The following is a 12,954-nucleotide window of genomic DNA, read 5'->3' as shown; positions in this document are numbered from 1 at the left end:
ATAAATATATATTTCTACATAATCCATTCAGTGGCATTTTTTTTAAAAAAGACATTTAGCAGCCTTAAGACAGGAAGTTTAAATTTAGCTGGGATTTCATCCCTTAACCAAGCATGGTTCATGCACCCTTTCTATAAAAATAGAGATAATGTTATGCCTGTGAGATACAGGCAGAGCAGCTCCCCACAGGCAGCAGTTATGCGTGCTGCTGTGGCAGATCTGAGGCTCCAGGGGTGGGAGAGCATCTCCTGCTGGGATGGGGCTCAGTGGGCAATGGAGGCCTGCAGGGAACAACCCCTGTTGCCCCAAAGTTTGGGAAGTCTCAGCCACAGATACCTGGGGAGTGGGTAGCAAACACATTTCCCAGCTTGGCCTCATTGAATAGGAAGGAGGAGGACGAGGAGACAGCAGGAGAGGAGGGAGCTGTCCCAGCCTGGCCGTACATCCCTCCCCAGCAGGTCTCTTCCTGCTGAGAGGGGAATAAATGAAGTCTTCAGGAACACAGAGACCTGGAGATGGCCCTTTCTGAACACAGAATGTTCTTGGGATGAGGGGAAATGCCAATTTGAGCCTGGGTTGTAGAGGAAGAAGTAAATTTCCCCTTGATGATAAATGGTATGGGAAGAGCAGAGGGAAAACGTGATTCTCTGCGGTTTCCCAGGCTTTTGTCCTGCTGGACCTGTCGGCAGCATTCTCCCATCTTCTCGAGGCTTTGGGATAACACAAAGCACAATTGGCTGGGCAGTGGAGAGCAAAACAAAAGCTTTAAAAAAAATGCATGGAGAAATGGGGTCAGCTGAGGCTCCTTCTCCCCCAGCAGTGTGAATCGCTGGGAATGGTGGCTGTTTTTCCCCTCTGAGGGTGAGCACGGCCGCGCTCACCTGCAGCTCCTCTCTGCTCCGCAGCCTGCGGTGCCAGCGCCCGCCGCAGCCTCAAGACCAACCTGTGCAAGTGGTGTGACTCCACAGCTCCAGCGTGCGAGGAGAAGGTGTGCTACAGCAACTGCAACCTCAACTCCTACTGCGAGGACCCCTACGAGATCTGCGTGGCAATATGGTGAGAGGAAATTCCCTCCCCAAGGGGAGACAGGGGGGAAGAAGGGGTTGGTGTGTGTACCCCTGTTCTTGTGTTATTGCCTATTGCAGTAATTCAGGACTTTCTCTTCCCCTTTCTTTGACTCCATTATAATTAAAAGTATAATGCACAGTAAAAAAATCATTTGGTTGCCCTGTAATTAGTACCAGTTTATTTTCTAAATTAAGCTTTTGAGTGCCTGACAGAAAGCATGGCAAGTGCTGCAGGACCTATAAACTCCCATAAACCTCTGAATTTAGCTTTACAAGCTGAACCCAAGGGCAAACCAGCAACCCTGACCTCCAAACCTATGATGTCCTCTTGCATCAGGCAGGTGAAACCTCAGCTCACATTCAGGAATGCAGCCAGTCTCCATCCAGCACATGGACATCTGAGCTGGCACCACACTGGGGTTAACCCACTGGGTTCAACCCATCTCTTTCCCATCCCCTGGAAAATGTCCTTTTCTGCTCATGTGAGAGGTGCCTGGACAGGAAACACAGTCTTGCATTTCAGACCAAGCACACACTGCATGGTTTGGCCTGGAAGAGTGCCTCCCCCAGCTTTTTGGTCCCTGTGAGCAAAACTAAAAAAACATCCATTTTGGGTCTTCCCAGAGTGATTTTCCTCCACTTTCCCTTTTAATTTGGCTGCCAAAGTGAAAGCCAGCCAAGCACTTATCGCTAGGCTTTATCTCAACCTGCTAATTAGAGTGAATGCTGTATGCCAGCTTTCAGTAGGAGTTTGCCTCAACCTAATTGTTGCATTATGGACTTTTGAAAAGCAAAACACAAGAAACCCAAACAAACAAACAACAAAATCCACCCCCTGCCCCAAATTCCCCTACGCACACATGGAGAAGACACCTTAAACCATGGGTAGCCAATCCAGTGTGTTACTGGGTTTTTCCCATTCACAGCAACATGTACAAGGAAAAGCAAGGCCCCTGCAGCAGGAATCCCCATTTCAAGGAAGCAATCCCACTACACAGGATGGAGCTGCACCCTACATCGTGTATTGGATGGGGTGAGGCAGCTATGCAGTCACAAATAAACTGCCAACCCCTCCCAGCGTCTCCCATCCCATTCTAAGATTCATCCAGAGAATAAGATCCCTGCAGGCAGGGCTCACCTCCAGGCCAGCCTTGCTGCTTGCTGCTCACTTGCAGAGGCATATATGGATCATCCAAACTTCTCCTGAGTGGGTATCAGTCACAGCAGCAGCTTTGGCCTCATGCTCATGTCCTCCAGGGGCCCAGCCTTGGCAGAAGGGCTCTCACCCTCCTAGCACTCTTCATCTGGGAGCTCCTCTGTCAAATTACCTGGTAGCCCCAAAAAATGTGGGGAGTGCTGAAACAGGGGGACTTCATGAGGGAGAGGGTGATGAATTTAGGTTCTTTCCTTGGCTTTTACGTCTGACTTCCCAGTTGACCTCAGAGACACTGTGAAATCTCTCCATACCTTCATCCCCCCACTTTGCACCACTAGGTCAGGAGGCAGAGGCTGTCCCTGGAAAAGTAACAAATGGTTGTCATTTCTTTGGATGCACCCAGGAGTAGCTGCAATGCTGTAGCCTGTGCAGGGCCAATCATCCCCATCACTGGTCCTATAAGTACATGTAAGTAGAATTATACCAGAGCCACTGCACACAAGTCTTTCCCTACACAGCTTGAAAGAAATTATCCTAGAACTGGGTTTAGGGTGATGCACAGGTGACACAAGGGCCAAGCTGCCAGGCTGACGCCGTATCGGTTCATTTGTCACATGCAGGAGACAGGACAACGAGAGCATCAGGATCAGCACGCTGTGCCACAACCCCCACCGCCCCATCGAAAACCTCATGGTCCCCAACTACAACACCTCGCGCTGCATCATGAGCCACCAGCCCAGCGAGGACGGGGTCATCTACGTCTGTGGCTGTGTGGATGAGCAGGAGTGCAATGACAAACTCATCTTTGAAAACCACACCAATGGTGAGTGCTTTTGTTAATGTTATTTATGGAGGGAGCAGCACCCAGCACCAATGGCAAATCCCTTGTATTTCCTGCGGAGTAGGAGATGCAGTGGCAGAAGAGGCTCTTTCGCCATCTTCGACCTCCCTACATAAAAGCCAGTTAAAATCTCTACCCCTTTACTAAGCCCAGCATTTTGTCTGTGGACAAAGCTTTCCTTGCAGCAATTCCTTCAGCCTTTGTCTGGAAACTTCAGGTGATAGAAAATCTACCACATCTCTCAGTGGGCCATGCCTTCAGCACTGGTTGAATCAACTGGGGAACCCAGGAACTGGTGTAACCCAATGTGAGTCAAAAGCTCTGAAAGCTTTAAATAAATCACTTTGGAGCAAATCCTGCCCCAGAACACACCCACAGGAACTGCTGGCACCCCCCACGGCTGTAACCCAAAGAGGTGGAGATGCAGAGGGTTGGGCACACAGAAATGCCTCCCCTGCTGCTCTCCTGGGAATTCCTGCAGCAGAGTTTCTCCCCAGAGCCACCTGAGTGCTGAGCACACACATGAGTGTGGCTTGGCATGCTGATGCACATGGCTGGAGATCCAATGGGAGCTGTTAAGCCACAGGAGGAAAAACTAATAGGTAGCTCATTTCTGTACCTCAGGAAGGTCATATACTTTGGAAATATTTCCACCCAAAGCCTTTGGGGGATTGTCTAAACCTCCCCAACTCCAAGCGGACCAGGTTTATCCAAGTGTCCATCAAGAATCCAACCTGTAACAAAAGCAAAATGAAATGCCTCCCATTTTCCATAATCACAGAAAAAGCAGATGCTGAAAATGAGCATAAGCAGAACCTGCAATCCAGTGGCATAGCTTCTCTTGCAGCATAAGGAAAGAAGAAAAACATCACATGAAATGCAAATTATCTGAACAAACAAGCCACTTTAATGGAGGCCAAAGATGCTAAATTTGGCGGTTCTTTGCTGCTTTCCCAGCCAAACATAACAGGTACACACACTTCTAGGGAGAGATGGTCAAATCCCAAAGCCGATGCCAGGATATGTGATTTCACACAAAAATGACAACTGGCTCATTGGAAATGCCACCCCCAGCAAAGGCTCCATAACCAGCCTCCTCCTGTCAGCCAGTGTGGAAAGCACTGGAAGTCGGAGCAAGACGAGTGCAGGTCTTTAACAACTCTCTCCTCTTAGATATGGGCCAGGGGCCAGCTTAGGCAAACCCCAGGCTCACAGACCCCATTCTTTACATACATTTTTTTTTCCTTTAAGGGATCATTTGCATTCTAAATATTAAATTATGATCACATTCAATGGTCTAGACAACTCCTGAGCAGAGAAACAAGCACTTCTCCGGCAGCTGAAGCAGGCAGATTTTTGTCCTATTTCTTGATTCCTTAAGCTCTGCTTTCAGGTCTGGGCTGCTGGGTGGCACTGCCCTTGCACTAGGGGACTCCATCAGAGTTCAGAGACCACACTAATGAACACACAGAGACATCATTTCCTAAAGCTGTGCAGAAGCCCAGGTGAGACCTTGGGAAGATGCTGGGTAGGGTGGAGCATGGCAAGTCCACCCATGCTCCAGTTGAGCCCAGCCCTGGAGGTTCATATCCCCTCAGCAGGGATGGACAGACCCACACAGCAATGCTTGACAAGGTGTAAGTTTACAGACCTATGGTTATTGCCACAGCAACTACCTTCGCTCTGCATGGAAGAGATCTACGCCCTGCTGCAATCCCTGTGTACCAAAAGACTTCCATCAGGAAGGGGCATCCTCATGAAGGAATTTCCTGAAGTTGCTTTAACTTCCCCTTTTCGGGACTTGTGCACTCAACTCCCTTAAAAATATCTTCTCTTTCTTCAGAGTTTCAAAGATGGGATCCAAAGCATCGGGTAAATCCATTAAAGCAGTAGGTGATATCCAAGCCAAATACTTTCCAAAATAAACATATTCCTGAGTTAGTTATTGATTTATATCAGTTTAGGTTGATCTTGTGGTTTAAACCTGATGCCTATTTTAGAAACGCTTTCACAGCCTTGCAGAAATTAGCTGCAGCACATTTTTTTGAAATTTGCCAAGGAAAATAGCTAAATGCTCTGTTTTTCCAGAACCTGAATTATGATCTGCACACACTGAGGTCAAGCAGTGAGAGTTTTGCTTATGGAATGATTCTTATCCCTCTTCCCCTGGGTTATTATACTTGGCAGAAAAACCTCTGAGTAAGATTTTACTTGAATATCTCTACTGAAGTCAGCATGTTTATTCCAGGAATCACGAACATCAAAGGATCAGACAATTATATGTTGTGTGAGGGTTATGGCTTTGTGTGCGTGTCCTCCCCCTGACAATCTGAAGGCCAACAGGGGTTTTAAAAGAAATAAAACAAATGCAGCCATGCCCTGGTGATTGTTTGGGCTGCTGTTGTAAGGGGCTGAGGAAGGAGATGCCAGCAGTAGCAGACAAGCACTGAAATGATGCTCTTGTGTGCTAATTAATGTGCAAAGCATCCTGGCACTCCCCTGGGCTGGGTGGTCCTGCACACTGCCCACTCCTGCCTCTCTGTGCACTACAGGGATCCAGAAAATCTTCGGGCCCAAGCCCGCTCAGAGATTTGCTGTGTTCGAGCTTTGCCTTGGATTTATCATTGTTATTTCGAGCCAAGCTCCCCTTGCCATGACCGTAAGCAGTGCTTGGGACCCCCAAAACGCCCTTTGCAGTCTCTTGTGCCACACTGTCCAAGCGATTCTGGCCTGTGTCTTCTGTTGATAAATGGGGCCAAATTTGAGACCAAAACCGATCATCCCCTTTGCTAAGTGCCTGCATCTGGGTTCTGTGTCGGGATGAGCCCTTGTGCGGCCCCGCGAAGGGCTGCGCTCCATTAACAGCTTTGCATATTTTCCTCCTCCGCCTGATGAAAACGAGCTGTGCTAGACCCGCAGCAGCAGCAGCACCTCGCCTTTGCTTTCCTCCCCTCAGGCTACTCCATGCTGCAGAGCAAAGAGGTGATCCCCGTGGCTGCCATCAGCCTCCTGCCCCCGCTGCTGGTGGCGGTGATGATCACGGTGATATTTTACCTTTGCCGCACTCAGAAGCGACGCAAGAGAGCCAAGGTGTGGGGTGGGAAACAGGGCCAGCCCCCGGCGCTGCCGGAGCCAGGGAAGGCGACCGAGCGGGAGGAGAAGTTGTCCGTGCTGATGGACGAGGGCTCAGCCGGCACCAGCCCCGGCTGTGCCAGCAGCCGCCCCGCTGAGCTGCTCCCCATCGAGCTGGACGAGATGGTGGGCAAAGGGCAGTTCGCGGAGGTGTGGAGGGCCAAGCTGAGCCACAGCCGCTCGGGGCAGTACGAGACCGTGGCCGTGAAGATCTTCCCCTGCGAGGAATACTCCTCCTGGAAGAACGAGAGCCAGATCTTCACCGACACCAGCCTCAGGCACGACAGCGTCCTGCAGTTCCTCACTGCCGAGGACCGGGGCACGGGGCCCCGCCGGGAGTACTGGCTCATCACCGCCTACCACAGCCGGGGCAACCTCAAGGACTACCTCTCCCGCCACGTGCTGAGCTGGATGGAGCTGCAGAAGATGGCTGGGTCCCTGGTGAGCGGGGTGGCCCATCTTCACAGCGACTACACTGCCTGCGGCCGCCCGAAAATCCCCATCGCCCACCGCGACATCAAGAGCACAAACGTCCTGGTGAAGAATGAGCAGGAGTGTGTGCTCTGCGACTTCGGCATCGCCATACGCCTCGACCCCTCCCTGACAGTGGATGACTTTGCCAACAGCGGGCAGGCAAGTATGACCCACCAGCCCTCCCTGGAGGAGCCTTTGCCAGCCACCCCCACGGCCTGTGGCTGAAGTCCTTGTCCACCCCTGCTAATACCTCTCTCCTCTCTGTGGCCAGGTGGGCACCGCCAGGTACATGGCCCCAGAGGTCCTGGAGTCCAGAGTGAACCTGGAAGACCTGGAGTCTTTCAAGCAGATGGATGTTTACTCCATGGCCCTTGTTTTGTGGGAAATGGCCTCCAGATGTGAAGTGGTAGGAGGTAGGAGCATCGCTCCGGGTTGCTGCGTGCCTTTTTGCTCCCTTACTCCCGCATCACAGCTGATGGCACAAGATATGACTTGGGGTGGCCCAGGTCTCTGCAGGGCTGCCAAGAGCTGGTGACAGATTCCCCTGCTCTGTGTGCCATGGCTTAAGGGGGGTGTCCCAGTGGTCAAGGAGCAGGACTGGACCCCATGGGGACATCTGGTCCAGCCCCTGCTCAAAACTGTCAAGCTGCCAAGACCCACGGAGCCTGTGCTGGTGATGCAAAGCAAACAAAGCAGGAAAAGCCAAAGTTGCCACGCCCTCCTCAACCATTTTTTCCTTCAGACAACACAGAGAGCTCATCTTTCAATGGGGACTCACAAACCCCAGCCTCTGACAGTATGACATACTCTGTCACTTCCCAGAGCCACATCCTGGCATCAACAATTGTGTGTAGCAAAACATTTCATTAACTGCCCTGGCATTAGCCCCTGCCTGTCTTCTGCCTGCTCCCATTTACCTTCCTTCTCTGTCCCACCTACTGACGATACAAGTCCATAGAACTGCTGGAACCCCCAACCCTTGGCCAGGAAGCTGCTCCAACTGTTCTACAAGCCCCATGGTCGGCAGTGGGAGGCCTCTGCCTGGCTCGGATGCCCCATGCATCCTTTGTTCCCAAGCCAGCATTCCTAGGCCATGTCTCCCCACTCATATCTCACACCTGCATTCACATCCGGGCAGAAACCTCTCACATCACCTCTCAGCTGGCAGAGGTGGCCTCTCACCTTTGCCAACAGCCAGCTTCTCCTTGGTCTTCCATGACATGGGGTTGCTCTTCCAGAAGGGCCATTCCTCTTCTAATCCATTCCCTGCCTGTAGCAGAAATCTGGAAATTCTCTTGTCATAGTCAGCCCTCCCATCCTTCACCAGCACAGGACTTTCTGCCTGCTCAGATTGTCTCACCCAAAGACAAACCAGGTCCTTTGTACTGCATCTTTTGGGTTCGGGGAGGAGGTCAGATGGTTCATTGGTGCTGTCTCTGAAAAGAACCTCTATGTGAAAACCCAACACTACATTTCTCTGTTCAAATTCTCAATTGTTTCCAGATCTGCTTATTTTTTGCAGACTGTTAAAAACAAAACCATTCTTATCCAGTGGGCCATACCAAAACAAAGAAGGGAATGCATTAGAAACATCCTGTAATGCTGCTGTTTCTTCCTTGCAGAGGTAAAGAATTATGAGCTGCCTTTTGGGTCTAAAGTCCAGGAGCAGCCTTGTGTGGACACCATGAGGGACATCGTGCTGCATGGCAGAGGCCGGCCCGAGATCCCAAGCAGCTGGCTGGTGCACCAGGTAAGCTGGGAGCAACTGGTTCAGAAAAGAGCAACACACATTGTCCTTCCTCACCAAACCAGCCTGAAAAATTAAATTTATAGTCAAAGGAAGAGTGGGCAGATGGGATGTACTTTCAGCTCCATTGTGGATGACTGGGCCCACACAAGTCCCACTGGACTCATTTCCTTGTTGCACAAAAGCCACCAGCCATGGGCACAGCAGAACGCATTGATCAACAGCCATGATCAGGAAGTTGTGAATGACAGGTGGTGGGTTTCAGACACCCTGAGGATAGCAGCAAAATGGAGCACTTCGGTGCAGCTCTTGAAACAGTAAATCATTGGAATTGGCCCCACTTCTTCCCTAAGCACCTTGCCTGGAAGGCTCAGGAAATGCCATCCCTCACACACAGCCATTCACAGCAGGGACAGAGGGGAAGGGAGGCACATCCAGCCTCCTGCCTGTTTGGCTGAGGCTTTCAAGCTCAAAATTACCTTCAACATGAGAGAAATTTCCATTGCTTCAAGGAAAAGCAAGCCAGAAAGCATCTCCTTCATGTGAAACACTCAGGAAAAGTGAGTGAAGCTGAGAGCAGGGACTCTGCAAAGCTCAGGGCTTGCCAAGGGAAGCCTTTCACCAGCCTTCAGAGGGTCTGAAAGCAAAGTGTGTCAGCACAGAGGGCATAAGCCAGTGTTCTAGAACAGGAACAGTTCAGCAGTGACAAAATGTGCTCTGTTAAAACCACCCACAAGCACACCCAGAGCAACCAGCTACAGAAACAGAGCTCCCTCCTGGCCCTGACAGAGTCTTCTGCCCCAGGCCAGTGCTTTCTGCCACACACTAAAAGGACATGAGAGGTAACAGGCATGCTGATTGTGACTTCCACTTCTTGTCTGACTTTGGTACTTCTTGAATTGCACGTCTTGTGGAAAAACACCATCTGCTGATCAACACTCCCATTCACCTGAAAATCAAGCTGGAACATTGAGCCTGCTGACTTTCAGAGCCTTGCAGTGCTCAGTGCATCACTTTGCAATATCCACCTGTAAAATACACTGCCTCTGCTCCCACTCTGTCCTGCTGGCACATGGAGGCAGGCTTGGCAAAAAAAAGAGAGAATTTCTCAAGCTTAGAAGGCCACATGTTCCCTTAAATGTCTCCTCTCAAAACCATGTTTGTCCAAAGACTCACAGCTGACCTGACTGCCCAAAACTGCAAAGAGCATCAAATGAACCCATGACTTCTGCAGGACCCTCTGGGAGTTTTATCAGTCAGTGTGTCCATTTCTGGAGCTCACCCAGCTTTTCTCATTGACAAAGGCAAATACAGGAACTTCCATCAGCAGTGCCACATATCTGAAGCCTTTGAGTATTCATCTCAGACGTTCACCTCCCAGGGTCTCTGATAAACTTTGAAACCACAGAAAAAATACACAGAGGCTTGGGTTGTCAAAAATCACACTTTGATAGAGTGTGAGCTTAACTGTGCTGCTCCCAGGGCTGAAGGGAGGCTGACTGCAGTCACCTCCCAGAAATAATGTTGCTGTAGTTGGGTTGGTGTAGCAGGCAAACAGAGCAAGGCTTGTAAGGTGGGAGCTTTTATTGAACCATCTGATGGTCACTGGTGAAGAGGAACAGAAAAGCCATGTCATGTTGCTGGAAGTTTTTCTCTGACTAATCTCTGCTGGTCTAATAAACACCTCCTTACAAGCCTGGCTATACAGCATTTTCTGGGCATTTTGCAACCGTTCTCCCCGGGATGAGGAATTGGGCAGCACCATCTGCTGGGAAGCAGCAGAAAGCCACCGGCTTGTGCCTCTCCAGGGGTCCAGGCTGGCTTCTCTTGGGAGGAGGTGTTGGGTGACACTGAGAAAGGGTGACAAGTCACTCACCTGAATGGGAGGCACCCACAAATGTTCCCACTAATGAAAAGAAGTTTGCTGCAGAACTCCAAATGCTACTTCCACGTTTCGAATGTCAGGATTGCTCTCAGTCAAGTGAAGACCATGGGTTGATTTTCATCAAGCGTCAGCACTAATTTCCCTGACAGGGCTGACTCACCCAATAGCAGCTTCAGGGCAACTGCTTGCAAGGCCCCACAACAAAGTCAGCTGAAGAAATTCATCCCCAGTTTCCTAGATAACTTACAGACCCCTTAAGTCCATGCTTCTCCCTTGTTTCACACCCCAACACATTAAAAAAAGGGAAAAAAAAGGGTTTTTTAGGCCAGGTAAATTCCTGAATCTAGTTCACAAAGCAGCTGAACAGGCACAACCAGAGGCTGCTGCATGACAGGAAGGAGCAGTGGAAGTTTAAGTCAATATTGCCACTAAAAATACACTTGTACAACTCAGCACCCCTCTGGAATCTTAGAAAAACGAGTATCTAATATAAAAGCCAAAGTAAGTTCATTTTGTAAGCCAAACAAGATGTTTCAGTTGTACCATTCAAAACAGCATCATCACTACAAGGCAAACCACAAATAAATGTTATGATTTCAGAGAAAATAAGTACAGAAAATCTTGGGTGTCCTGTTTGAGAACAGGATGACTTTAAAAGCTTCACCTAAGCTAGCTCATTTTTGCATGTAATCAATTACCCTCAAATCCTTTCAACTAAGCTAATAAATGAGTGACGTCAGAGGTGCTGAAACACACCATCTGTCAGTTTTGCTCTACAATCCTGTTCTCTCCAATCTGTGTCTATTATGGAAGATTTAGCACAATGAACCTTAGCAGTGAGCAGTGAGTTCTGAGCAAGATGCAGAAGGGCAGATGGAACTGAACCTATTATCTCTGTAAGGCTTGGATTTTCCTCCTGTGTGGGTCCATATTAAACTTCAGAGTTCTCTACATTGCAAATTAAGAAATACATAAAACCCACTGAAAAACATGAAGCTTTATTTAGAATAATGATTTTTCCACTGTGCTCCAACTTTAGTTGACAATGATGCCAAGAGCAATAGCACATCATGGAATTACATGGGCGAGGGAAGGTTCAACATAGCTCCTGGTGCTAGCTGTGTTACTAGCTAAAGAGTGGGAAAAGTACCAGCTGAATACTACCATTTATTTTGTTCCTAAGCCTTGGGAGATGTAAGCATTGTGCCTGAGAGGAACTCCATGTACTCTGGAGTAAACTGGGAAGTACCGCAGCCCATCTCAACCAAAACACTTACGTGATAAGAGAACAAGGTTCAGCTGCACACTGCAATGAGTGTTTGACACGGCACACTCTTTCAGAATGCTACTAAAACAAAGAGAGATTTAAGAAATTATTTCTAAACCTTCCTTTGAAAACCACCTCCCTCCCCCCCATCCCCCTCCCTCCAGATGTAACAGGCAGGGCTCAGCTCAAACCCAGAGGCCTGGGCTCAGCCAGCAGCCTACAGGTCACTGTCCACACCTCTCCTGTCCCTCCTGATTTCAGGATGTTCTGATCCAAATGGGCAAGGCTGAGACAGGAAATAAATAGGGACTGAAAGGAAACAGGTTCTAAGTCTCACAGCTAACACAAGCCAGTTTCTAGGGAGCATGGGGAATGTCTGGAAGCAGATGCTGTGAGAGCTGAGGCTGCTGCTCTAACACAAGCAATACCAGTGGAAGCATCAGCACTTCCACAACTTACCGAGGCTTACTCCTCTTGTGCTTAAGCTTGGCCAAAAACAGCTTTTATATGCAGGAGGCTGTCAGAAGTGTGGTAAACCACTGAGACTGTGTTAGATCCTCTTCTTCCTGCCTTCTGATCCTAATTTCAGCCCTTCTGACTGCAGGGAATGCGTTTCCTGTGCGACACCATCACGGAGTGCTGGGACCACGACCCTGAGGCTCGGCTCACTGCCCACTGCGTGGCTGAGCGCTTCAACCTGATGGCACAGATGGATTGTGATGACATCCTCAACAACAACATGGACAATGAGGCCAGCAAAACAGCTTCTCCAGGTGGGGAGCACCAGGACAGTGACGGGAGCAGAAACATTCAGTGATGCAGCAGGCAAAAGTCCTCACCATGAGGAACAAGAGGATAAGGGAGAAGCATTTAGCTCATGGAGGGAAAAAACCTCACTGTTTTTCAAAATGGAAGTAAGATCTAGTACATAAATTATTTATAAGATCTGTTTTCTCCCACAGATACAGTGAACTGTGGAATCAATATTTTGGTTAAAGTGAAACATTATTATATGAACTGACTTTGTACTTTCTTAAAATGTATGATTCAAAGCATTCCTTTTATTATTTTTAAAATAATAATGTTTAATCTTTTATTAATAAGCACCTGAATTCCATGTCTATCTTTTTTAAGTTCTTCCATATTGTCACCATGAGTTTATTTCTAACTTATTCTGCAGTGATTAAAACAATTTTCCTCTTTTTAATGTCCTACACACACACACACACACACAATTTGTTGTAGCGGGGAAAAAAGGCACCATTAGATGTACCACACACACCCTTTGTGGAAGAAATGCTGACATCCAAGCAGATCACTCATGCAATATTGTGCACAGATCAACAATAATCTAGTTTGTAAAAGCCTGTTGCGATGCAACTCCA

At 48.9% G+C, this 12,954-nt stretch overlaps 1 protein-coding gene across 1 annotated transcript in view; it reads left to right on the top strand.

The window, feature by feature from the left end:
- Positions 1-12,667, top strand: part of LOC102099204 (TGF-beta receptor type-2-like) — a 29,981-nt gene extending 17,314 nt beyond the window's left edge. The window contains exons 2-7 of the mRNA XM_014249220.2: positions 906-1,056; positions 2,844-3,046; positions 6,021-6,829; positions 6,942-7,083; positions 8,293-8,420; positions 12,174-12,667. Coding sequence (XP_014104695.1) covers positions 906-1,056; positions 2,844-3,046; positions 6,021-6,829; positions 6,942-7,083; positions 8,293-8,420; positions 12,174-12,386 — 1,646 coding nt within the window. The 3' untranslated portion in view covers positions 12,387-12,667. The remainder of the gene's footprint in view (positions 1-905; positions 1,057-2,843; positions 3,047-6,020; positions 6,830-6,941; positions 7,084-8,292; positions 8,421-12,173) is intronic.
- Positions 12,668-12,954: the final 287 nt, after the last annotated feature.

The sequence above is a fragment of the Pseudopodoces humilis genome, chromosome 8 (assembly GCF_049639895.1).
Source record: "Pseudopodoces humilis isolate 2021_Gansu_Grassland_sample_001 chromosome 8, ASM4963989v1, whole genome shotgun sequence".
Classification (NCBI taxonomy): domain Eukaryota; kingdom Metazoa; phylum Chordata; class Aves; order Passeriformes; family Paridae; genus Pseudopodoces; species Pseudopodoces humilis.
Note: the sequence above shows the minus strand (reverse complement) of the source record. Positions and strands in the feature narration are given on the sequence as shown.